This window comes from Osmia bicornis, chromosome 7 (genome assembly GCF_907164935.1).
Source record: "Osmia bicornis bicornis chromosome 7, iOsmBic2.1, whole genome shotgun sequence".
Taxonomy (NCBI): domain Eukaryota; kingdom Metazoa; phylum Arthropoda; class Insecta; order Hymenoptera; family Megachilidae; genus Osmia; species Osmia bicornis.
Genome location: NC_060222.1, coordinates 5,340,607 through 5,366,003, shown reverse-complemented (window position 1 = coordinate 5,366,003; position 25,397 = coordinate 5,340,607). Strand labels below are relative to the sequence as shown.

General features: G+C 36.5%; 2 protein-coding genes and 1 long non-coding RNA gene across 8 annotated transcripts in view; 1 reads left to right on the top strand and 2 right to left on the bottom strand.

The window, feature by feature from the left end:
- The window catches only part of LOC114875391, a 45,468-nt gene extending 38,248 nt beyond the window's left edge, over positions 1-7,220 (bottom strand). Inside the window, exons 1-2 of the long non-coding RNA XR_006829579.1 lie at positions 5,593-7,220; positions 5,308-5,404 (exon numbers count right to left, since the gene is read on the bottom strand). This is a non-coding gene — a long non-coding RNA (uncharacterized LOC114875391). The remainder of the gene's footprint in view (positions 1-5,307; positions 5,405-5,592) is intronic.
- LOC114880937 lies at positions 1,928-17,452 on the top strand. 3 transcript variants are annotated; one of them, XM_029197458.2, is made up of 8 exons: positions 1,928-2,136; positions 7,227-7,363; positions 7,445-7,601; positions 8,247-8,335; positions 13,709-13,852; positions 14,539-14,793; positions 16,335-16,425; positions 17,174-17,452. In XM_029197458.2, exons 2-7 carry the CDS (start codon positions 7,264-7,266, stop codon positions 16,415-16,417), a joined length of 828 nt encoding a protein of 275 aa, XP_029053291.1. In that variant the 5' UTR covers positions 1,928-2,136; positions 7,227-7,263; the 3' UTR covers positions 16,418-16,425; positions 17,174-17,452. The 3 variants fall into 3 exon arrangements, with proteins under 3 accessions (XP_029053291.1, XP_029053293.1, XP_029053292.1); XM_029197459.2 differs by lacking the exon at positions 1,928-2,136 and adding an exon at positions 2,147-2,309; XM_029197460.2 differs by lacking the exon at positions 16,335-16,425.
- Positions 17,453-17,556: 104 nt separating this feature from the next.
- LOC114880936 (serine/threonine-protein phosphatase PP1-beta catalytic subunit) lies at positions 17,557-25,331 on the bottom strand. Of its 4 annotated transcripts, XR_003790190.2 has the most exons (7): positions 24,863-25,331; positions 24,265-24,336; positions 21,390-21,877; positions 20,650-20,748; positions 20,352-20,591; positions 19,834-19,996; positions 17,557-19,405 (listed from the first exon to the last, which is right to left on the bottom strand). XR_003790190.2 is itself a non-coding variant. In XM_029197454.2 (6 exons), the coding sequence occupies exons 1-6, from the start codon at positions 24,912-24,914 to the stop codon at positions 19,889-19,891; spliced, it is 1,059 nt and encodes a 352-aa protein (XP_029053287.1). In that variant the 5' UTR covers positions 24,915-25,331; the 3' UTR covers positions 17,557-19,888. The 4 variants fall into 4 exon arrangements, 3 of the variants coding, with proteins under 3 accessions (XP_029053287.1, XP_029053289.1, XP_046142568.1); XM_029197454.2 differs by having other exon boundaries at positions 17,557-19,996; XM_029197456.2 differs by lacking the exon at positions 24,265-24,336 and having other exon boundaries at positions 17,557-19,996; positions 24,863-25,327.
- Positions 25,332-25,397: the final 66 nt, after the last annotated feature.

Sequence of the window (25,397 nt, the reverse complement as noted above, 5' to 3'; positions counted from 1 at the left end):
GCCGCTAATAAAATTCCCAATTTTCTAGCACCGGAAATTAGAGGTCTGCGAGTACTCGAATTTCGAGTGAAACAATGATCGGTCAATCGAGCCGAGTTTGAATTTGCCGAATTATTCGAAATCGACGAACTGTTTGAAACAAAATCGAACTACTCGAATATTCGAGGTGAAAATTCATCACCCAGCAAATCGAAGTTTTACGACGGCTCGAATATTCGAGTAACTCGTTTTTATTTCAAACAGTTCGTCGATTTCGAGTAATTCGGCAAATTCAAACGCTCGACTCGGCTCGAACAATCGATTCCAGGATAAGGTAATTCTGAAAATTTCGATTCCAAGCGTAACTATGCAGAGACGTTTGTTTTGCTGCGGTCACGAGGCGATTCCACGATACGCGATGCGAACACCTTCGTCATCGGTTCAATTTTAACTAACTGTCTCATTCATCGGCTTTCGCAATCGTTCGCCACCCACGCGTCAAATCCTTTCAGGCTCATTTTTAACTCGTCAAGGTAAACGAGCCTTGATCTTCGACAAGGTGATCCCGTGTTACGCGGTGTTTATTCCAGTTTCGCGGACGCGTGTGTGAAAATACATTAAACCGACGAGAGAAACCGAGGAATATATTCCACCCTGTACATAATGGCAAGGATGTGGGTGATGAAAAACGTGGACGTCTAAATTTGAAACGGAATTTATACGAAGAGCTGGGAACTGGGTCAAGCGTTAAAAATCCGTCTGTTTTAATAGTTTTCTAAACTGTAAATTTCGTAATCCTCCTTTTTCGACTACCGTGTATTAACGTGCCAACAGGAAGTCTTAGTCTATTGTATAATACAAAATTTGCTTGTAGAAAATCAATCTTAAATTGATTTTATTCAAATTTAATTATTTCCAAACTGTGGATATTTATTGATGCATATAAAAAATTAATTGTTTAATACTTTTATAGGAGAACACCCGATATATACGAGGTGTAGGAGGTCGTAACGAAATACTGAAGAGTGCCAAATCTGAAAGATCACATTTCTTCTTCAGAACAAATACCATTTTGTTTTAACTATTCCCTAATTATTTCCCCCCTTTGTAAAACTTACATTCTGAATACTATTGTTATATTAATAACTGAAAATTGTTTTTGAAGCAAGGTAAATGTTATGATAATGAAATTATGAGCGCAGCCTTGAAGAAGGCCTCTGTTCAAGGAAAGAGAACATCGAATACTGCCAATGTCATTTTACCTTCACTCTTCTCGACATTTGATAAAAATAAATAAATAAACATTAATATCGCAATGAAGCAATTAGCGCATAGTTATATAGACATCTACTGCCAATGATTCACCGTGTATATAAAACTAATTAGATAAATTTTCTCTAAGATAGTAACGTGATATTAATGGTTCCTTGGCCGCGGGTATACACGGACAAATTAAAGGGACGTTTAATTAGCCACAGTGACTCATCGTCAAATGCTTAGATGATTGTTTACCATTGAATCATTGCCTTGTGATCATTGAACACAAGGATAATATTTTTGTTTACCGTCCGAATACTTTCCTCGTTGTGAAAGAAATAAATTTCTTCAGCGATCGTCTGAGCGCCAGATCGATGCGGAGAAATAAAAAATAGAACGCTAATGACGACTGATTTAATTAAAGACTATAAATTAATTCCAAGAAAGTATCGTAAACACGTAATTCGATATTCAAAATAAAATTCCTAACGTAGATGTAAAAGTTGCGACAACCTCTTGACGTCGTAAAACCTCATCCACCCCCACAGATTTCTGCGATCTTACAAATCGATGCAATACACCCGCTAAGAAAAGAAAAGAGAAACTCGCGTGGGTGTGTAAAAGAGCGACCGTGAGGACGCGTCGAGGTTGAAACAAGCGGACGCAAGGTGTAGTCAACTAAAGAAGAAGATTCCGAAGAGGAAGAAGCTTCGCGGTTGTTCGACCAATCGGAGTTCGTTGGCGGGGGTTGTGCCATAAATGTCTCGGGGCGAGTAACGGAAACCCGCCGACAGATCGGCGCCACCGTCCCGACGTCCGGTATACTAGTCCACATTTTTGGCGGCAGCCGCCCAGTCTAAGGTCCAATCCCCGAACCGAACGGTCGTCCGAAATACTTAGGTAAAAAAGAAAGGGTTAATTTCGAATTAGCCAAAAATCAAGTTTCTTTTTTAAAATTCCTTTTCTATTCATTTAATTTCCCTCGCGACGAACGAAACCGAGAGTTTCGTCGGTGAAGAAAGAGAAATTTGAAAAAGAGAAAATAATTTTCATATACGAAATAAGAGATAATCGTGAGTGCAACGATAGAAGTTGATCGAAGACTTATCAAGAGGTCCTTTCACGAGAGGGAAGATCCGTGGATCCTAAATCACGTTCGCAATTGCATTTTGTTCACCGTGTGTGCGACAGTGTGATAATTATATTATTTAAAAAACGTGGTCCTGTTTTGCAGCTTATCCTTTGTAATATATATTTAGCAAAGGAATTCGTTCTTCTATTAACCCAAACAGCTGTTCCCAATTTCACTCACCTTCTGCTGTATATTTCATTTTGCTACGCTCTGTTGCGCGTATTTTTAGGACTAATTGGCGCTACTAACCGCTCTAGATAGAATAATCTAATTGTAGTGAGAGAGAACAGATCTATACGTTCCCTGTGCGCCGATACGTTTAAGGGTTGGCCACGCGGTATCGAGTGGGCGGCAGCGAACGTGTTGAGTTATCTCGAGATAGAAACGATCGATTGGAAATTAATAGCCTCGATCATTGATTAATACCGGACGATCGTTTCAATCTCACCTATGAAGATAATACAATTTTCCTATTGTTTATATTAAATATTTGTAAGAGAATAATATATGCATGAAAATACCATGAATTGTTCATTAACATCTAACCCAAATCCTAATATTGTATGTTTGTCGTGTGGCAAGATTGAGCCTTTAATTAAGAAACCAAAGTGCTAAGTACTTTGATTAACAAGAGCCTCCTTTTTCAATTCTAAACGAAGATTATTATCAATACATAAAATTGGTAAATTATAATTAAATCTAATTGAAGATTACTGAGACACTTAGTGCGATTTATTACTCGACAATTGGGGGTGTTCCAGAACCCCGTTGCACAAGTTGAAAGAAAATAATAGAAAAAGGAAGGACTTCGTAAAAATCAGTGTGTTACATCATCGGTCTCGTAACTTTAGCGTCTTATCAAAAAGAGGAATCGAATAAATTCTTGAAATTTTTTCGAAATTTCACGATCGCGTTTGTCGACAAACAAGGGACTACGTCCTGAATCGAAATTCTAATTTCGTGGAAGAGCCCGTTCGCAATAGTTGGCGCGCCTCGCTTCTCGGTTTCGCTCTGATCGCATACCAATTCGAGGCAGATCGACGGTCTGCTTTCCGAATGATCCATCCACATATACGTACAGGCGCATGGCCGTGTCGAGTACGTGCCAGTCACAATCGGGTGAATTGTTTATAATAATTGGCAGCGATTTGTTTGACAGTTATGTAACGCGAGACAGAAATAGTCAGGTGGCTTCGAGTGGCCGCCAAGTCCGATGGGTCTGTTATAGCCGTTCCCTTTTCCGTGGTTAAATCGCGAAACACTTTTTCGCCAAGTGAACCAGATACGAATTAAGTTTCACTTTGTAGAAAATTAACTCTGCAGTTAAAGAAACGTTATAAAGTTAGAGTCGCATAATTATGGATTTTTGTACGGATAATATATAATGAGTATAGAGTTACGAATAGCTTAAATGACACGCTCCAGATTACTCATTCTCTTAATATCATAGAATACGTCACAAGTGCCAAGAGGCGCCGCTTGACAAGCTAAACTGCGCGTCTGACCGAATTAAGGCGTCACTACTTTCGGCCACATCCGGCTAAATATAACGCCGCGAAAAGGCTAGCCGTGGTAAAACCACCGATCAAAACAATTATAATCGATTTAAAATTTAATTTACATTCTGCGACATAAATTAGCGAACGATTTGTTAACATAAAATTCAATATTTCACACCTTTCAGTGGTGTGATTGTCAGACGTCTGATCAGTGGTTGACTAAAACTCCTTAAAAACCTGAGACCTCTAAGTATTAATCCTTGAAGATCAACAATTTTTTGATAACAATTGTTGAAAAATAAATCGCTCGAGAGGCCATTTCTTTTCTTTCCTTCGGTATATCTTTGTTCAGGTATTTTGGCAAGGAACAATGAAACAACAGGTGGAGGAGCACCTATCGCTATCGACTGTCGTCACCTATGACCCACGTGTCTGCCGTGAGTCTGGCAATCGTCTCGTGATTATTTAATTCTTCTGCCATTTAAACGCACGGCCACGATGACGCAGCTAAGCGAAAACTATGCTATCGTCTACGTAGCAAGCGATAAAAGCTATGCCAGCCGAGGCGTATTTCAGTTTTTGGATCTATGCCCCAGATGATTTGCTTGACCGTTCCGAGTATTTTTAGCAGCCATCTAGATTACACGGGAGTCCGGATGAAGATACATCTTCGTGTAACTATCGCGTCTCGCCCCACCCCCGATTACTCTATTTTTCCCCCCCGTGACAAAAATCGAACTCTTTAAAATTAAACGGGCGCGTCAGAGCGACGGCAATGGCCTCGAGGACCTGATAAAATTGCGCCACCACTTGTGATTCATTATTTGGAACGACTGAAAGAAATATTTGATGAGGTTAAAAATCAGGGGAGGTAAAAGAGAAGATTTAGTCAGACACTGATCGGATATTTAAAAATGTTGAAAATGAAACAAATTAATTCAACACTTTTATACATGGAATCCCATGGATCCGAATGTGACGGTCATTATCGCGAGGATAAAGTAGTCCATTCCAACGGGATTAGCGAAAATCGGTCAAAGTCAGTCGGAGACTCGTCGGCTATGCTGCCTTCGTACAGCTTGGATGTCCACCTGTTTCCGACTAAAAACGGACCGGGGCCCGGGCAGCCTAAATATAACGACCGCGAATCCGGGACTCTTACGTCACAAACGCATCGTTTCAGACCACCACGACTACGACCACCGAGCCTTTTCTTATTTTCCCTTTTCCCGGCTCAACCCTGAGCCAGTATCGCCAGCGGTAATTTAACTACCGCGTGTGGATGAAATGGATAGGTCAGAGTGAAAGATTTATTAAGGGACATAGAAATCTTGACAATCTTAATTTTAATCTATTAGAGATGATTTATAATTATTTATCATTACCAAAAATAATCATTCTCGAAGGAAAATATATTAAATAATATTTTTTATCACTCACCATTTGTTGAACTCCATACCCTGAGTAGTTGCACCTCGTTTCAAAGCTGCTACGAAGTCTGCAACACGTGCTCCTTTGGTGTAACCTTCAGAGCCACCTGTGAACATAAACACGCATTAGTATCTGCCCTGTCTTGCCCTGTAAATAAGTTTATCACTTATTTTCGAAGAATGCATGGAATATAAGAATAAAATGATAAATATTTTCAACTACTTTTAGTAGACATATGAAAAGTTATTATAAAATGTTTTATCATTGTGTAAATTATTGATAAAGATAACTAACCTCTATGGGTGATGCTCTTGATGTACGTCAATCATCTCCTTTATTCACCAAACGCTTAATTAACAAATTATTACACACTAAATCATGTTTTTACTGTCAAATAACCACTGTCACTGTTTTGAAACCAGTAGTACTAACTTGAAGCCAAAAAATCCGCCATGTTACCAACCGAACGCTTTCAAATCAACGTAAACGTTCAATTAATATTGAATTTGTAATTTTATCTTCCTTCAATTTGCAATATTTTCGTTTAATTGCTCGATCAATCAAATATTGTGTATTAATAGTTGAAGGAAAACACGTGTCGTCGAATTGGAAGACGTATGATTATGGTTAGACGCGATCATAATTACCCACGATCAGTCAGTTCGCTAGAAATAAGCATTAATGGACGGCGGTCGATTTAGATCACGTATTCCAAATATATTTCCGATGACCTTCGGTCGATCTTGCCGAGAATGAAACAGGAATACGTGCGAAATAGCGTTCGGATGATCCAGGGCGGTATGAAGTACGCGCGTGACTAAAATTAGCGACGGCGTTGCGTCAAGGAAAAGAAAAGGCGATGCTCCTGTTCGTGTCGCGCGCGTCGATTGGCTGATCCGTGGAATGCCGCGACCAATCACGGTACACGTAATACCGCTCGGTATTCGACAACGTTACGGCGCGATTTTCGCGTACGACAGCCAAATTCGAACTTCCTTAACTCATTCAATCTGTTTTCATTGATATTTAACCTCCTAATGAATATATTTAAACGCTTTCAATTAAATAAACTCGTTAAACGTTAGTAGATGCATCGAACTCGATTAAATTCGTATGATATATCCAAGATTTGTACAAATCATTTATTAAGGGAAGGAAAGTGTCCCAAGTGATTGCAAAATCCCGTTTAGCAAGAAATCGACCGTGAAAAATGCAGGAGGATATATTTGGAGAACGACGCGATGCCAACAGAAGGCTCAACGAATTATCAACGATAGTTCTCGTATTTTTAGCCCGTTCACTCAATCTGCTGGCAGTTACGAAACATCGCAAATTGTCGAATTCGTGCCATCGTACTCGTGCTTATTATAAACTTCTCAAAATCGATTGCCTCGTAAATGTTAAACGTCAAATAGAAATTTTCTGATCGAGCATAGTTTCGAAATTATTATAAATACATTTCGTCGGAAGAGTAAAGTTATTTTCGAGATTATTTATACGAACTTGCGTTAGAACCGCTGGACTCATTTCAACGATTAGTATCACTTCTGAAAAGCACTTTCTACGAATCCGTATTCGCAACGGCATTCGTTTACAACAGTGGCAAACAAAGGAACATAGAAAACGAATTTTGCGGGATAATGGATCGCGGAAATGGGTTACCGTTTACAGAAGCAAGGTTAAAAAAGCACTTCCAGGTTATAAATATAGCGTTGCTTATGCAATCGATGTTATGCTATTACGCCTTCGAATTCCTGCCAGCAATACGCTTCCAAGTTTCTCTAACAATCCTCAATTTTCCCCTTAGAAAATGAACAAAATAATGGATCTTCCCTCTCTGATGCGAACAAAAGGATTTCAATTCATTATTATTTAATCGAACTGAACTTAAAATAATTACCAAGTTCAATATGAATTATTTTGATTAGCTAACGAGTGTGGTAAGCAGTTCAGTAGAGCGGCAAAATGGACGCGCGCTTTAGAAGCAATCTCGACATGATCGGGCGCAACGAGCCCATCACAAGGAAGGCCAAATTCTGGCAAAGTTATGTCCGAGCCTTAAAAGGTACTCCCTCGAATATTAATGATAATTTAAAGAAACTGAAACCTTGATGTATAAGGGATTGATAATTTTTTTTTATAAAAGGCACTGATGACATGAGAGCTCCGGAACACACGCACAGACCCCGCAGTATTTTCCGCTCGGATTATCCTGAGCTGCATTCCACCTCGTGGCCCTTTGGAAAATCCATCTTTGAAAACCCCCTACACGCGGCCGATCGCGTCAACGTTCCTGGATACAGGTATTTTCTTATTTTTCTAAAATTATAATAACACTCCACAAATTGACTAATTAATTAATAGTTTGAAAGTACTAAGGATCACTACAGGGCGCCGTGTCCCTAGTTTATTCATCTGCTATGTGGTTTAACAATTATTATTTCCTTGTCTTTTTTTCTTAAAAATTTTTAACCCCTGAATGGGTGCCACGATAATCTTGCCCAGGGCGCCCTGCTAAAACCGGCCCTGGAACACTAATATTTCAAGACTTTAGAATACTTAGGCTAACTTTTCGATATTAGGGATGGTTGTATAATTATCCAACCGCGTTTTTGAAGAGAGCAGACGAGTCAATAATCAAGAATAATTTTCTACTCGAATTTAATTGGAATTGTTTAACAATTATTACAATCTAACTATAGATTTATCGTTTCATATTATTTCGTTGTCTTTTTTTCTTAAAAATTTTGAACCCCTGAATCTTGCCCAGGGCGCCAGTATTGCTAAAACCGGCCCTGAAACACTAATTAGAATACTTAGGCTAACTTTTCGATATCAGGGATGGTTGTATAATTATCCAATCGCGTTTTTGATGAGAGCAGACGAGTCAATAATCAAGAATAATTTTCTACCCCTTGAATTTAATTGGAATTGTATTTTTTTTTAAGGTACCTGCCCCTCCACCGTGACATCTACGGTTACTCACCGAGGCAGATCTACCCGCATCAATACAAACCTGTAGAACGCTTCACCCCCGGTATGTACTAAAGAAATCTGAGCAAAAAGCAACAAAAAAAAAAGAAAGTCCAAAAAGAGTGAACGACGTAACAGAAAAGAGAATATATCGAGAAAAGATAAAGCGCGAAACGAAACGAACAAGTTTGAATGTTTAACGTTGTATATACGAATCTCGAACGTTCATGAACGACAGAGAGAAAGAGAGAGAGAGAGAGAGAGAGAGAGAATGAAAGTCTTAAATAACGAAATCAATTAAAAACAACGAAATGATAAAGGAAAATACCTACGCGAGAACGATACGATAGATCATCGCACATCGTCACCTGTAATCTAATAATTTATGAATTCAATAACTACTCGTTCTCCGGGTTTTCCTAGATAATAATTAAGTTCATGTTGTTAATGTAATTATGACACCAGGTGCTTTTGGCTTCTGGCAGGGAAAAATGACTGGTGATCTTTGAAAGGGAAGAAGAAAGGCAAAAAGACAATTCTCTGTCGGAAGTTTAAGTAACTTAGGATTTATAGATTTATACGAAGTGTTTCAGATTTTCTTCTAATTAAATAGAGCGTATTCTGTGAGAATTAAAATAAGAAAAAAGATTTTCATCTACAATCTTTTCTTCTTATTTTTATCTATAGAATAAAAGCTCCGTTGTAAAGAAAAACTGAAACACTTTGTGTATCTTAAGATTCAGATTTTCCCTCCAAGGTATTTCTCAGAAGCCAGAAACGCCGTTCGGAGGTTCCGTCTCGTACCCCAAGCCCTCCACCTTTGCCTGCACTCGATCGTGACTAAAAAAAAAAAGAAAAAATATAAAAAAAAATATGGGATGCTCCGTTCCTGAAAACCTTCGATTGTTATGTGTCATCCCTTTCGACGTGTGAAATGCGTATGCACTCTTGGACACGTAAAAATCGGATCATGTTAATAACTTCGTGTTCATTGTTATTGATAATCCGTGTACCTCTACCTTCATAAATATTAAAAAAAAAAAAGAAACCTACACACAGACACACACACATCATACCATATACGTGTAATACTAATTGCTCTATTACGCACACTTTGTATCTGAGTTATTATACTTATATGTCGCTATATGAGAACATGCATCAACATAAAATATATAATATTATGTTTAAATATGCCCATCAATTATCTGAATATTCGAACCATAATTTTCTTTTTCTAATTTATTAATTGGGAGTTATGATTTAATTAACACGTTCATTGCCACCGATGATAAAATAGTAAATTAGAGTATTTAAAAATTAGCCATGGATGTTTCTAACGTGGCAATGAACATGTTTAGATGATAATTATATTTTTATAAATTCATCAAACGTTAAACCATCGGTGGACGTGTCTCAACGGAAGTGACGATGGATGAAAATGGGGACCGATCTACGTTCAGACGACTGACGATATTCAACCATCATGGATCATCGTTCATCGATCACTGATCATCTAACGTTTCGTTCGTCAAGAAATGAAAGATCATCATCATCCTGTCGCTGGTTATTGCACTTGAGATAGCCCGACGAACATAGAAACCGCATGCAGCCTCTGATTCTAATTTCTTTGCAGGCGTTAAACCCGTCAAGTGGCTTTTACTCAATCGCCTCATCGATATGAGCGACGTTAGACGACGACAAATTGAACGAAACTGGCAGATTAAAGAGCGAAACACGCTTACGAGCCGAGTGCGACTTCGTCATTGCATACGAAGGAAGGATCACACCCTAATATTCGAATAACATACCCTTATTCATTAGTCATTCGTCTTGGTATCTTGAGCTACAGAATGCCAGATGTACTAGTTTTTCTATTTTTCATAGATTCTAGAAATGATTTTTCTTTGAATTTATACAAAGGTACCAAGTGTGAAAAGCTCAAGATATTAATTGTGATATTAGGAGATTAATTGGTGACAACTAATTAACATGTGACACTAAATGCTACGCGATTACTTTGGAATTTTTATTATGTACTGCTCGAAATTATTAGCTAGCAAATTTTAATTAATAATTTAGAAATAGTAATTAATTAATTTAGAAATATTATTTAATATTAATTTTGGGCAGTATGTATTTCATTAGTAAAACGTATGAGATACATCTTCCCCAAAATTAAATTTTTCCTTTTTTTTTCAAAAATGAAATAAGAATTTCCAACATTAGGAGATTAATTGGTGATAGCTAATTAACATGTGACACTAAATGCTACGCGATTACTTTGGAATTTTTATTATGTACTGCTCGAAATTTTAAGCTAGCAAATTTTTATTAATAATTTAGAAATAGTAATTAATTAATTTAGAAATATTATTTAATATTAATTTTGGGCAGTATGTATTTCATTAGTAAAACGTATGAGATACATCTTCCCCAAAATTAAATTTTTCTTTTTTTTTTTCAAAAATTAAATAAGAATTTCCAACATTAGGAGATTAATTGGTGATAGCTAATTAACATGTGACACTAAATGCTACGCGATTACTTTGGAATTTTTATTATGTACTGCTCGAAATTTTAAGCTAGCAAATTTTTATTAATAATTTAGAAATAGTAATTAATTAATTTAGAAATATTATTTAATATTAATTTTGGGCAGTATGTATTTCATTAGTAAAACGTATGAGATACATCTTCCCCAAAATTAAATTTTTCTTTTTTTTTTTTTCAAAAATGAAATAAGAATTTCCAACAGTATTTCATACTTTTACTTCACAATAATATCGCCATCCACACTAACGTTCCAAAGCTTATTTTTAACACAAGAAACAATCATACATACACAAAACTCACATACGTGTCCCTGTTTTCTCTAAATCAATGTGCTCAGACAACTGTCGAGAGACTTTCCATGGTTCACCATGAAAAAGGAAGCACTCGAAGCCATCGTGAAACAGTGGCTGAAACAACTGGATGAAATACAATCTAGAAAGCTGCTGTACACTGTGTAACAGAAATTTTTGGAATAAAAAATCGATAGCTCAAGGGAACGAACATTTTTTCCAAGGATTTTTCATTTTTCAAACACTGTCAATTTTCTCGCGTTCGTCATCGACGAAGGTTTTTGCGTTCTCTGAGAATTTTTCAAATCTCGAGGAAACTTGAGAAGACGTTAACTCTTGCAGCTGAGGTGGAGGAAGCTGAAAATGGATCAAAAATCATTTTTATAAAAGCGATATGATAAAGAAAATTCAACCGAGGACAATGTGACAGCTTGAGAATGATTGTAGTAGAAGAATGAAGTTATAGCCGTGAAAAAAGAATGAAGAAATATAGAAGGAAATTCAATGGCCGCCAAACTTGAAAAAGCTGGAAATTTTCTCTCGACGCTTTTCGCGTTCTAATTTTCAACATCGTTCCTTGTCTCCCTTCGATATTACATATTTTTTTATTTTTCTTAATTGTTGAATTACATGTTCTGTAAATTAGCCTTAATTAAACAACAAATTTAATTAATGCTTGCGGAAGATACAAGGACGATGTAGAGCAAACAGATAATCAACAATATTAATCACTATATTGGTAATACACGCTCTAATAACGCACGCGTATCCGAGTATTATTTTACCGACTAACAAGGGACAATTAATTACAACCAGACCCAACAAAAAATTTCTATCTTTTTCAGGAGATGGCATGTACGTTTCTTTTTTTCCACCCTTACTCTTTCCTACAAACTTGCCAGCTTGAATAATCCACCGCTGATTAAGCAACCGTAATTCTGTCCTTACTCTATTAAAACTTAATTAACGAAATAAGGAGACAATTACATATTTGTTGAACAGAAAGTTGCAATGACGGATCAGCGCGTTCTTTAATTTCGCGACGTGGAAAACATACATCACATTCGCCACTTGGTGGACGAGTTTAGCAGACCTTTGCGCTCGTATAATTAATATATTTTAATTATGGAGAGAAATCTGGCCCGTTAATTGAAGGAAATTAATTACCACATCTCGTAATAAGCTATTGAAAGGAAAAAAATCTCAGTTAACGGGTTAATAGCGTCCTCGAGCTTTTTTTGTCAAATTTCGAAGCAGCTTTTTCCCTCTCGTCGGGGAGGGTGGTTTTTCGCAGGCGATTTTTTATCCTCCCACCAGGTTAGTATACTTTTTCACGTGACGTCGTGTTATCTTTTTGTGAGAGCGAACTATTTTATTTTTTTTGTTCCAAGTTCTTTTTCTCTTTTAGAAGGAAAGAATCGTGCAAATTGTATCGAGTAGGAGGAACACGCACGGCTTCAAAATCACACGAAACAAGGACAGAACCCTTGTAAAAGCTAACATACTTTGCACTTCCAACTAGTTTTCACCTTCGTTGAATCTTTTCTTAACAACTACATGTTCTGACATTTCTTTATCTATTTTTTTTTATGGATGTTTCGAACAAAGTGTAAGAAATTTGATGAATTCTTTTAAATCTTGCTCTTTAATTTTCATTTTGCTCATCTTTGTATAAAAATTTCTTACACTTCTTGTTTACTGATGATTTCCACGAATGCAGCATGAAACAGAAGCCTCGAATCATAACAGAAACGCGCTAATTAACAGAGAAACAAATGTTCTATTCGCGGGATAGACGCTTCTAGCTAAAACACTAAAATAGAGAAAATGGATCGCAAATACGATAATACATTTCGGCCAGATTCGGGATGAAACGAAACCGATGGTACGCACGGTTTTCACAATTAGGTGTCGCGATTATTCATTTTAGATTGATTGTTGCACACATATAAAACGATTCATTGAAATACGACAAAACGGAGAAGAAGAATCTCGAGCCTCTTCATAGACTAGTGATATGTTTTTTCAATGTGGACCTGTTACTTTTCTTTATTTTGTTATAGAATATTTTATATGCATGTAGACGTTTTTCAAGTTAAGAAAGAAAAATCAATCATTTATCGTCAGAATAATCAGCTCCTTTTTAATTGAAAGGCGTCTATAAATTTATGGCAACTCGAATTTCATTGGAAAAATGCAACCTTGACAATTCAAGATTGTCAAGGTTGCATAATGCAATCCATTGTATTCCTGCAGGAATAAAGCTCTGACGAATTTGCGAAAATAAAACAAATTAAATTGCAAAAATATAAGAATCTTATTCTAAATAAAATAAAATGACAAACTGTGACAATTACCGGGTTCATCAATCAGATAATGTAACCAGAGATTTGAGAGATACACAGAATACAATAAATTTAGAACAGGTGTTGATAACCTTCTCAAGTGTCGGACATCGTGTTGACAATGCAATTTTCAAGTAGCCGATCCTTGAACAGTGAAATAACTGATTCGCCAAAACAAACCGGCAGGAATGCAACTTTCATTGCCACGAATATTTGTTTCATTGCCACATTTATATCACGATACAGCGAGACCATTCGACCCTGAGAAAGCTTGGACCGACCATCTGAACCGCTTGGCAGACATCGACAGGCTGTATCCGAGCAGATCGCCTTTGCTCTCTCGGCATATCAGCCCTCCGCTCAGTACCAAACGACTGTTCGACATCCACGGTGAGTACTTGACTTTGCTTGTCACTTGGTTCCTTCTTCAACTTTGTCAATCTCTGGTATCACTTTGAAAGCTATGCGTTCCTGATACGAGATTATTAACACAATTCTCCAGATTTCAATTTTCTACTTTCCCTATTTTCCATCTTTTAATTTTTTAATTTTCCTATTTTCCAGATTTCAATTTTCCACTTTCCCTATTTCCCAACCCTCAATTTTTCAATTTTCCTATTTCTTAGATTTCAATTTTCTAATTTTCCCATTCTCCCTTGCCTATTTCCAATTTTCAATTTTTCAATTTTCTAATTTTCCCATTCTCCCTTGCCTATTTCCAATTTTCAATTTTTCAATTTTCGAATTTTGTAGATTTCAATTTTCAAATTTTCCCATTTCCCCTTGCCTATTTCCAACTTTCAATTTTTCAAATTTTCCCATCTTCTAGATTTCAATTTTCTAATCTTCCCATTTCCCAATTTTCTAATTTTTTCAACACAATTTTTTAATTTACAATTTTCCAACCTGTCAATTTTCAAGTTTACCATCCTCTAATCTTCTAAATTTTCCAAATTTCCAAATGAAACCTCGAGTCCCAATCAGCCTGCATTCAGGACACCAGCTTTGAACTTTGGAGATCTGAAACAATACATGATTGATTAGTATAAAATAATTGTTTTTCTTTTAATTTCTAGGTAACTTGGTGAACGATTACGATTATTTACCGTCGTTCCCTTCGTTGCTTCGCAAGAGACCATTGTTCGAGCTCCTCGAACCATCACCGATGGCACCGATCAGTGCTTTCACCAGAGACCCATGGTGGTACCCAGCTTTTGCTCCCTATATTCCGAGCTATGCTGCGAGAAGCACCCCGTTTTTCTTGAGGGACAGTTACCTTAGTCCTGTAAAACGTAGCTACCTATGGAGCCGACATCCAATCAGGCCTTTTGGTACGTACTCTTTTCCTTGTTCATACTTTCGTTAGAAATATTCGATCACTCTTTATCTGAACTTATCAGAAAAGTGAAATTTTCTAAAATGATCAATTTAATTACTTTCTCAGACAAAAGGTGAAACTTTCAATTAACAATTGAAAGTCGTAACGAATTCAAAGTCACGTTAATATTAACACGTTGAATGCCATGTCACCCACATTGGGATGACACTTGAATTGTCAAAGGAGGCTATTATCTATATTATTAGGAAATCGGTTAATTATCTAATTAGAAATATTTTAATTAGGTATCTGAAATGATAGATAATGGAAATAACAAAATATTCGGAAAATAATAAATAAAATTAGAAAAAAATAAAAATACTATCCAATGAAAGTTACTTATCTAATTAGAAATATTTTTATTAGGTATTTGGCTACTTATCTAATTAGAAATATTTTAATTAGGTATCTGAAATGACAGTTAATGGAAATAACAAAATATTCGAAAAATAATAAATAAAATTAGAAAAAATACAAATATTATCCAATGAAATTTTCAATAGCGTTTGCATGGCAGTCAACATGTTAATTAAAACAAATTTCAACAGTGTAAATTTGCTAGAATGAAATCTGAAATTAAATTGGATTTAAACAATAACATCCTAAGATGATTCGGTTTACAAAATTATTCCACACGAAGACGACGTAAACAATAAATCAGATATTCAGGATATCAATGTCAAGCAGTGATACAATAATACTTTACAAACACGATTATTTTGAGATCTCCTTCACGCGGTTGCATAAGATTAAAAAAAGAAAACCGATGAAATTACATTTGGCATTGTTTGATCATTCGTTTACCGTTTGGCTCGAGTGCAGATATTGTTGTTACTTTAAACTATCTGCAAAATTCGAGCTGCCTCGTGCCAGACAATGATCCTCAACTTCCGTTCTCGAGCCAAGTATTTCTTCCTCTTGGCACTTCATCAGTTAATTATCTACCTCCTTATTTATCATTATTATTATTAGTCTCTTGGTAGCCAAACGACAAAACAAAATAGTATTTAAAAAAATGAAGGAACATCTCGAAATAATAATAACAATTTATAGATGAGTAAAAGTTGCACTTGAACCGGGGAAAATAATGGGATCGATAATTTATATATAATAATAACTTCCGGTACTGGGGACTGACTGAAATGCCACGATAATGTCAAAGAATGAATTTTAATAAACCAATGAAATTTGATTAATTACGCAAACAATTCCCAGAGTAAATACGTCGAAAATCTGCTTTGCAACTTTTACTCGTCCAGATCGGTTACTTCGATGACAATACCGCTGAGTTTGCAGTATTGTTTCGTATTGAACGGGCTTCATCTGTTACCCGAAGCCTTCTATTTGCTAGATTATTTTCTCAACACTGCATCACCCTAAAACGTACCTCTTTCGGTCAACATTTCAGGGTTAAAAAGAAAAATCCGCGAATAGATAAAAATTTAAAAAAAAAAAAGATTCATCGGTAAACGGAATATGTCTGTTGTATTTCAGGTTCGTTATACTACTATTATTCGAAGCCAGTTCCACGATTTCACTTTACCCGCCCGTGGTACAATAAACGTACCACGTATTAAGAAAAAAAAGTGAGCGATAAGATAAAAATCTGGTCAAGTGTTTTTGCAACCCCCTTTCACCCTTACTCGTTTAATTATGTGAACAAAATAATCAACGGAGAGGAGAGACGATTACCCCTGTACATATTTCCGGCTACGATAAGACGTAGTAATTAACACACAACTAAACGTAACAATGATTAATTAAAAAAAAAAAAAATGAAGAAATCACAGGGTGGTGAACCACACAGTCTGTGTTACATAGGCTGTTCGATAAACTATTGTCGACCTTTTAACCGTGTCATTGTAAAAAATCATAAACTATGTGATCATCTAATTAAAACAAAGAACAATTGTTATAAAACAGCGTCACACAGCTGTCTTGGATTTTCTACGTGACTTATGTGCCTGGATTTACAACGTCCCCTCTAATAGGTCTTTTTCTTTCTGTTTATTTCGAACGTGACTCCTCTATGTACATTTCACTTGACTAATACACATATGTATATAAATTGTGTACACATCTGAACGAAAAAATCGAGCCATCATCTACCCCTTCATTTGTTAAAAAAATATTCTAATATTTATTTACTTTGTCCCAAACAGAGCCTCGAGAATTCTATAAAACTTGGGTCACTGCTGACCCAGAGACTGTGGAATAAAATAAAAAAAAAATGAATGAAAATTGGAAGAATGATTTTTATTTAGAATTCTCGAAGCTATTCGTCTTATCATTGATTCTTTTGTGTCTGATCGCATAATCGGTCTTTTTTCCAGCACACGCCTACTGATGACCGTGTCACCCAGCATGGAACGCGTGATACGAAAAAAATCAATGAAAAAATTCAAATAAAGCCACGTAAAAAGATAGCAAAAAAAAGATATGCAAAGTATCCCAAGCAATTATTCGACACCTATCGCCTGACTATTATTTTTCTCACAGCGCGTATCATCGTCCACGGAGTTCTATTTATTAATTATGTTTCTCGTCGCCATGGTTTATTGTACTTTTCGTTCGTTCTGTCTACGAATAAAATAAACACTGCCCAAATTTTATTACAAGATGTTTTTCTTTTTCTCACGTCGAAACTTATAAAGTGTCTGTATTCGATATTCCGGTTAGGATGGGACGTCTAACCGGAAAACTAAACGAGAGCAGGTTTGTACAACAATATGCATGTTTATTATCTGAAAGTTTTACATCTTTAGGATGTCATTGCATTGCCGTGTTCCGTCGCGATTCGATCGATGGAGAAAATAACCCACGCTTTTAATTACAATCGACCTTCATCGTTCAACCCTGAAGAACCATCATCGAATCACGACTGATCCGCCGTTTACAAATATAATATATCTGTGTATATAATTCACGATTTTCGGAGGAAAAACGCATTACCGAGGGATCACAACCGCTTCTTTTTTTTTTCTTCTTCTTCTTTTTACGATTAAACTTATACATCAGAGGGAAGAAGGAACAGGGCTTGAAAAGTGGCGGGAAGAGAACAGCCGCTCTTTTTTTTTAACGACCTTGCTTTTCCTGCAGGGATTACACTGAAGAATTACTTCAAACGATACTATCATAAATTCCATTCATAGTCCATAATTAATAATTAAACGTCTCGTGAAGAAATAAAATTGACAATGGCTCATTTTCACCGTTCAAATAACAATTTCTCAACAAACATAAATTACAAAATCACTGGTCGTATTTTTTCCTTTCTTTTTTTTATCGTTTAACGATACACATTGAAATTGATTATTTCACTTTCAGATAATACGCGCGTTGATGCTTTCTCGCTTCTCGAACTAAGTTTACTCTGACGATACAGTGCAATCTAAGGTAATTCTTTTTTTCCATTTTATAATTTATTGTTTCTTTTTTTGTTCTTTTTTCGCCTTTTTTATTTTTAATATATATATTCTTTGTAAATTCTTTTAAATCCTTATCTTCTATACAGGTCAGTATTCAAGTTGTTTTTCGATACTTTCTAATACGCGTTATTTTCTTTTATGCGAACTACATTTGCATAATTTGTTAGAAAGAATAAGTGTTCAGCGTAGAGAATAATCTGAAAGAAATAAATGCCTTGCAAAATGTAAACTGAAATGAAATAATATAATCGCTATGCTATTCAAGCGTGTACTGAAAAAAAATTAATTAAATGCTGCACGATGCTTAACGTTTAAGCTGATGATAAAAATATGATATTTCAAATGAGCAACGAATCGATAGAAATACTGACAAAACATCTGAAAGTGAAATAGTAAGTTCTTAGAAGTGACAATCATCTGAGTGCATTGTATCCAATAGAAAGATTAATTATTAGTTTGAATTATATCCTTTCTTACAGACAACCTCTTAATAATAATATTCTGCGTTTCAAACGATTATTTTGAATTCTCATTTTACGAGCATATGTAATCTGCATAGAATCGTTATCTTAAAAATACTGCTTCTCTCTGTTCCTCTCTGATTTATCATTCTTACAGAATAAACGATTCAATATCTCTACAACGTATCTTGGAACGTGCTGTCAATATTTATAGAACATTAAAAAGTAAAATATTGAAATCTATATGGGGATGAGATGAAAAAGAAAAGAAAAGGAAATAAACACATGGAGCGAAATAAAATGAATATCTATGTACATAACGCGGGTAGCGCGTTGTTAAACGATTATATGTAATTAAATCAGCTGCAAAGCGATGGCAATAATAGTAGAATTATTAGGAATAGTCAGCAAATCTAATTAATTACACTGAACATTTAACGATGGAAGCAATAAATAATCAAATGAGAATGTCGAAACTTCATTAAACGCTAATGGCATGAAGGATCACCCGCATCTGGAAGATACACGTAAATAATTTCCCAGAGAATGCGGAAGTGATCCTTGTTCAAAATTGAAAAAAAAAAAAAACGTATCGCTTTTTTAATTATGTTACTTATCTTATTAAGATGTAATCAAGGAAGATGTAATCTTACACACTTCTCTTGACGTCTTCATGCTGAAACATGAAAATTAATACTCATGAAAAGTATTAGCAAACTTAGAATTATCTTTTTGTTTTTTCTTTCATTTTTCATTTCTATTTTTGAACGTTCCTTTAGAAACACACTCGGAACAGTTTCTATTAATACACGTATAACGTTTTAATCGCTAATCAGTCAACATAATAATTTACTTAAAACGCTAAGATTTAAATGATACGAGGCGAGAAAAGAACTGAAATCGCGTTTCAAAGTCTCTCACAATCACAAATAATTGCCGACGATCAAACACCACTACCATGCCTCACCTTTTGTTACACATTCTCCGGTATAACGACGTTATTCCCCTTAATGTTAATTAATTAACGTAAATTTTTCTCGGCCTACTAATGTTTACCTTAGAACATTAATAGGAGATATTTCCTTAAACGTAAAATCAGTTTACCTAACACAAGAGCATCCGCTAATGGCGTTGATGTCAGAAGATGAGTACAAGGCTGTCATTTCTTTTTGGCTGGATTCCTTTGTGGCGTAGATGGTCTTGTCGCTTGACCTGTATTCACGCTTAAGTACTGGTATTTAGCTTTCTTCTCGGAAGGTTTCAAGATCTGCGCACAAACAACGTTTTATCATTAAAATCGAAAATCGAGCCACCTGTGTGTACTGTCGAGAGATGGAAAGAACATTAGGAAAAGGAATGCGGGTGCGATTGGTCACGCCTCGCGCACATGCTATTCTAGATTATCGCAAATTCGGAAAATTTGGGACAAAACGAGACGGCGAACTTTGGGCGCGAAGTGCTCCCTTTGCCCCTCTGCCGTCCCGCTAATGTTCTTTCAATCTCTCGACTGTATCAGGGCCGCATCGAGAGCTCCTCGAGCCCTGAGCATACAACTGAAAATCGGAGCCCTTCGTATTATTTATTTTATATCTATTTTTGCCTGGGGTGAACAGAAACCCGACCTGAAAACTGCACATTAACGTTTCATCGACGCTCATCATTCCACCGGCGTTGTCGAATTCTCCGCAATAATTCGGTGCAGAAAACAAAGTGACCAGCTGTCGTTTCGCGAAGAATTCATAACCATCTTCAACAACTTGATGCGCTCTGCAGATCAAGTCCATATCGTGACGATTTAAAAATTTCGACACCACGTCTGGGCCAAAGGTGAAAGATACGCCTCTGTCATTTTCACCCCATCCCTGAAAGAAAATCATGTAGTTAGTCTAAGGTTTAATAAAAATATTTAAAAATTTATACCTGGACCTCCTTGTCCGGATCCGACCACAGCAGGTCACAGAGAAGGCCAGTATCAGGTACATCGGTTGGGCGCATAATTCTTCTTATTTGTTCCATATTCTATTAAATAAAAAATACCTTCTTAGTTTTAACATTTTCCTTACGTATAAATAAAAAATCGATATTTCGATCGGTCGGTTTCTTTCATAAAATACCGCGAAAAGGAAACCATGAGCTTTTAATATAAATGCAACGTGAACTATATTTAACTGCATATTATTAAAATTTAATGCGACATTAGAACGCAACGCATGAGACTCGAAAAACGTTTTTAGAATACCGTCATAAGCGGAACCTTCATGCGAATATAAATTTGGCGAGGATCGTTTGGAAAATTTTTCAGTTTTCGTATATAAATTATACGTCGTTTATTATTTTATCAATTAATCGGTGGTAGTTGGGAAGTGTTCCTAACCTTTTCGCTGCCACGCGAATTTTTGAACTTGCGCCAGGGGGCCACAAATTTTGTATTAAAAATTTTATAATGGCGAAATCTTGCCAATAGCATATTTTTCTTAGTGGTGGCAGCGAAAGGGTTAAAGGTCGCATCGATTAATGCGATACTTCCGCGCGCAACGTCACGGAAATTACTTCCGGTCTAAGAATGAAACTATAAATCCCCAAATCAGTTTTCCCCTGTGAGCAAAATAATTAATAAAATTGTCCAAAAGAATCCTCTTGAAATTCCACGATCGAATCACCTGAAGGTCCGGACTGAGCCCGCCATGGCAACAGAATATCTTCTCGTCGATGATCGCAGCGATCGGCAAACAGTTAAAGCAGTCGGTAAACGTCTTCCATAGTTTGATGTTGTACCGTCTTTTGCACTCGTCGTAGAATCCGTATATCCTGTTTATGCTTGCGCACTCGTGATTACCCCGCAACAGGAAGAAGTTTTCTGGGTATTTAATTTTGTACGCGAGCAGCAAGCATATCGTTTCCAACGATTGCTTGCCCCGATCGACGTAGTCACCGAGAAACAAATAGTTCGCTTCTGGCGGGAAACCGCCGTATTCGAACAATCGTAGCAAATCGGTGTATTGGCCGTGAATGTCGCCGCATATCTTAAGCGGCGCCTCCAGTTCGAGCAGGATCGGCTGCTGAAGAAAGATCTCCCGCGATTTCAGGCAAAGGCCGCGCACTTCGCCCTCCGACATAACAACGGTTTTTCCTGGTCGGCATCCTCTGACTGCGGCCAGAAAATATGTTCACGTTTAAATTTCTTTTTTCTCTTCAAGTATCGTCGACGCGAGGTATCGAAGATTCGTTTTCACAGGTACATCGAGCATAACTCTACGCTGGAGCATGAAGGTGGCTGATTGTCGAGAACCGATTTCAAAAAAGGGGAACAAGGGTAATACGATTACACGGATTCCACGGATCGTATCGTCTCGTCATTTCAATTCCCGTTGCGTACATACGCTCCTGTTCTGTTACCTAAATTTTTACTTTATTATTCGTATATCACATTTCGCTTGACTGCGCAGGAAAATAAGTGTATCTTGGTTAACCCATTAATGACCAAGGTCAGGGCCGACCTTGAGATTTCGAGGGCCCGAGGCGAGCTCCGAGGGCCCCTTCACATATATGACATAAAAAAGTATCTCAAATAAAATTTATAAAATTAACATTAAAGCTTGTATAACTTGAATATTAATATTCAAGTAAATATTCTTGCATTCTAGACGCAAAATCGTCTTATAGGGGCCCTGGATCCTGGGGGGCCCTAGGCGGCCGCCTAGTCTGTCTAGGCCCAGGGCCGGCCCTGACCAAGGTAAACACCTTATTTGTCTGCCGGCTCGAGAAGCGAGTTGCGCGCGCAGCTACGTTTAAGCGTTTACAATGGGAATTAATGGGTTAGAAGGCTTTTTTTAAAAATTAAAGAAATTACTTTTCGAATGATCCAATCATTACGCGGATAAGGGTTGAATACTGTTCGATGACACGGAAGCATTACGTAGAAGATCGATTGTAAAAACATCAAGCAACCCGATATAGGTTTTCTCTTGATGCAATAACCGAGAAAACAAAAGGTTGTCGCACACATTGTAGTTATAATGCTTCGACCGGATTAAGTGGTTATATGAGTTCGAATAATACACTGGTACGGGTATACAAACTTGTGGAACACTCGAAAACAAAAGGCCGGGGCCGGTTAGTCACGTGTAATCACACTGATCGCGATATATGAATGTAGGACGTAGTAATAGGAGGAAGAATAATGAGAAATTTCGTTTTTCCCTAGATTGCTCTTTAGAACCTTGTATCAGTGTCACTAGATTATTTATAGCTATAAAGGAATTCACGATGCGGCTAAACTGGGCCGATGATGGTTATTGGAAAACTGCATATCAGCAAGGTCACATCAACAAGAGTATTTAAGCATCATGATTAATAAACAAAAAGATGAAAAAAAAGAGGGGGGAGATGATAGGATGATTCTAAAACGGCAAAATGTCGGAAACGGTGTCTATTAATATTTGCGGTTATTTACGGAAACGGAGCGTACGATAGAAAAATTGAGTCATCGTCATAATTATATCTGATCAAACGCGATAGTTCGAATCATCAATTTGCGTATCGTTTTTAATAAAAAGAAAATTAAAATTAGGGCACGCAAAAAAGATTAAAACAAGATTATTCTTCGCCAAGCATTAACATCTTCATTCTAATTGTAACGAATTTCTTGTAGCTCTCGTGAAAAAGAGTTGTCTTATCAAAGAACAGTGTATATATAATGAACACATTAATCTCTGCGAAAGATAACAAGTAGTTTACATTCATTTGCGATACCTATATGCCAAGTGAGACACTTATTTTAAATATACTTAATAGCCAGTGTTGTAGCATACATTTATTAATGAGATACATAGAGAGAAACATGTGCCAGGATAACAAACATTAACATTAACAATATGTTCATAAAGGTACATCAAATTGTGCTGTAAGACCTCCAAAGAGAACATAATATTATTTTCATATAAAAGAGAGCTGATTTGTTGATAGAAGATGAGAAAGACGTAATGTACTTATAGAAGCTTGGTCATGAACCAACACTGACAAATATCATATCAAGCATGCAAGTAAACTAATTTTCATTCAAGCAATAATTTACGTGCAAATTGCATCGTTACAAGTTGTATCCTTTATGTAACTATGGTCTCTTATTCGAAGAAATGCGATTTCAATTTAATGTCGTTATTAAATATATAGTCCCAAAAGCTTTATGCTTAAATGTAACCAAGTTTCATTACCAGCGATGATAAATACGCTCTGTTTACAAATATAACACAAAGAACTCATAATTTAGCACAGATAAAAATATAGTAGAATCAGAAAAGCTAATGGGACGTTAACAATACAATGATACGACTAACTGAGAACGAAGATGATATCTTGGGAGAACTTCAATGTTGCAGGTGCCACAATACTATATCTAGCTTCTACATCATTTTACATTGTAAATCATAAGCAAACGATGGCGAGCGTTCACGCACGACGTTGAGACAAGTAAAGACGCAACTAAAAAACGAAAAGAAACGAACTACATGGGGTGGATTTTTCCTTATTGCGTACCGACAAAATCCGACGAGAAAATATCTTTTAGCTTGGCTTTCTTCTGAACCTGGTCTTTCTGCGTGTGGTATACTTTACCGCAAACAGTTCCGACATGTAGCATGAGAAAAAGAAAACAAACAAAAGAAAATAGTTTTCGCCTTCTGAGAAAATAAAAAAAAGTACGGAACAAATCTGAAGACATCTGACAATGTAAGAATTTACGACGAGTGCAACACTAGAAGATCAATATCGGTTTTTTCTTTTTTCTCTTTCAGCGTGTTACCTTTTTTTATTTTTTTTTTCGATCTACAGAACGCAAGTAAAATAAACAATCGACAAACAAAGAACCACGAAGAATACCGTTCACGGTTTCGTAAAGCACAGGACATTTAGATGTCATAAAGTATACCGCGCACGATTTAATATTGCTTTGGCTGGAAAGAAAATTTGTATGTATATACTCGATGTACGCGGCGCGACTTCGCTACGAAACGATCTTCAGTGGGTGTTTTGGAAAAAAAATAAGTATCGTTCAACTGTACACCAAATCGAAGATGAAATTACCGAGAACAATTTCGCACTTTCTTTTCACAGAGGCTTCCTTTTTATCACGTACCTTCCAACAATCTTTGTATCAGGTTGTCGACGTTCAACTCGACATCCGCCATTTTTTCTTGCCACTGACTGACTGAACCGATGTTTGCAGGCTAGACGATACGTTTGTGTATGTACGCATTTAACTCTATATATAACTCGCGTCGATTTCGCGTATATACGAGCTGTTATCGACTGACGGTTCTAAGTAAATAAGGAAATAAAGAATACGATAGGCAAATCCCGCAATGTACTTTTCTGTCACCCACATAAATCACTACACTTTTCTAATAGTTCGACTAGGCGATCTTTCCCCGTAAAATTTACACCCTTCATCAAAGTATTATAACCAGATCGATACAGCAGTAAAAGAACATCGCGTTATTGTATGGTAATTGATATAATTAACAAGAATTATTGCGCGGTACTTGTTTTTACGCGTTTCCAGACTCCCCATCGATGCGCGTTTTAAAACCGATACGACTTGCGCTATCTAGTGGCGGATATGAAAATTGAGCGGAAGCGTTTATTTTTTCGACGGAAAAACCAGAAATCTA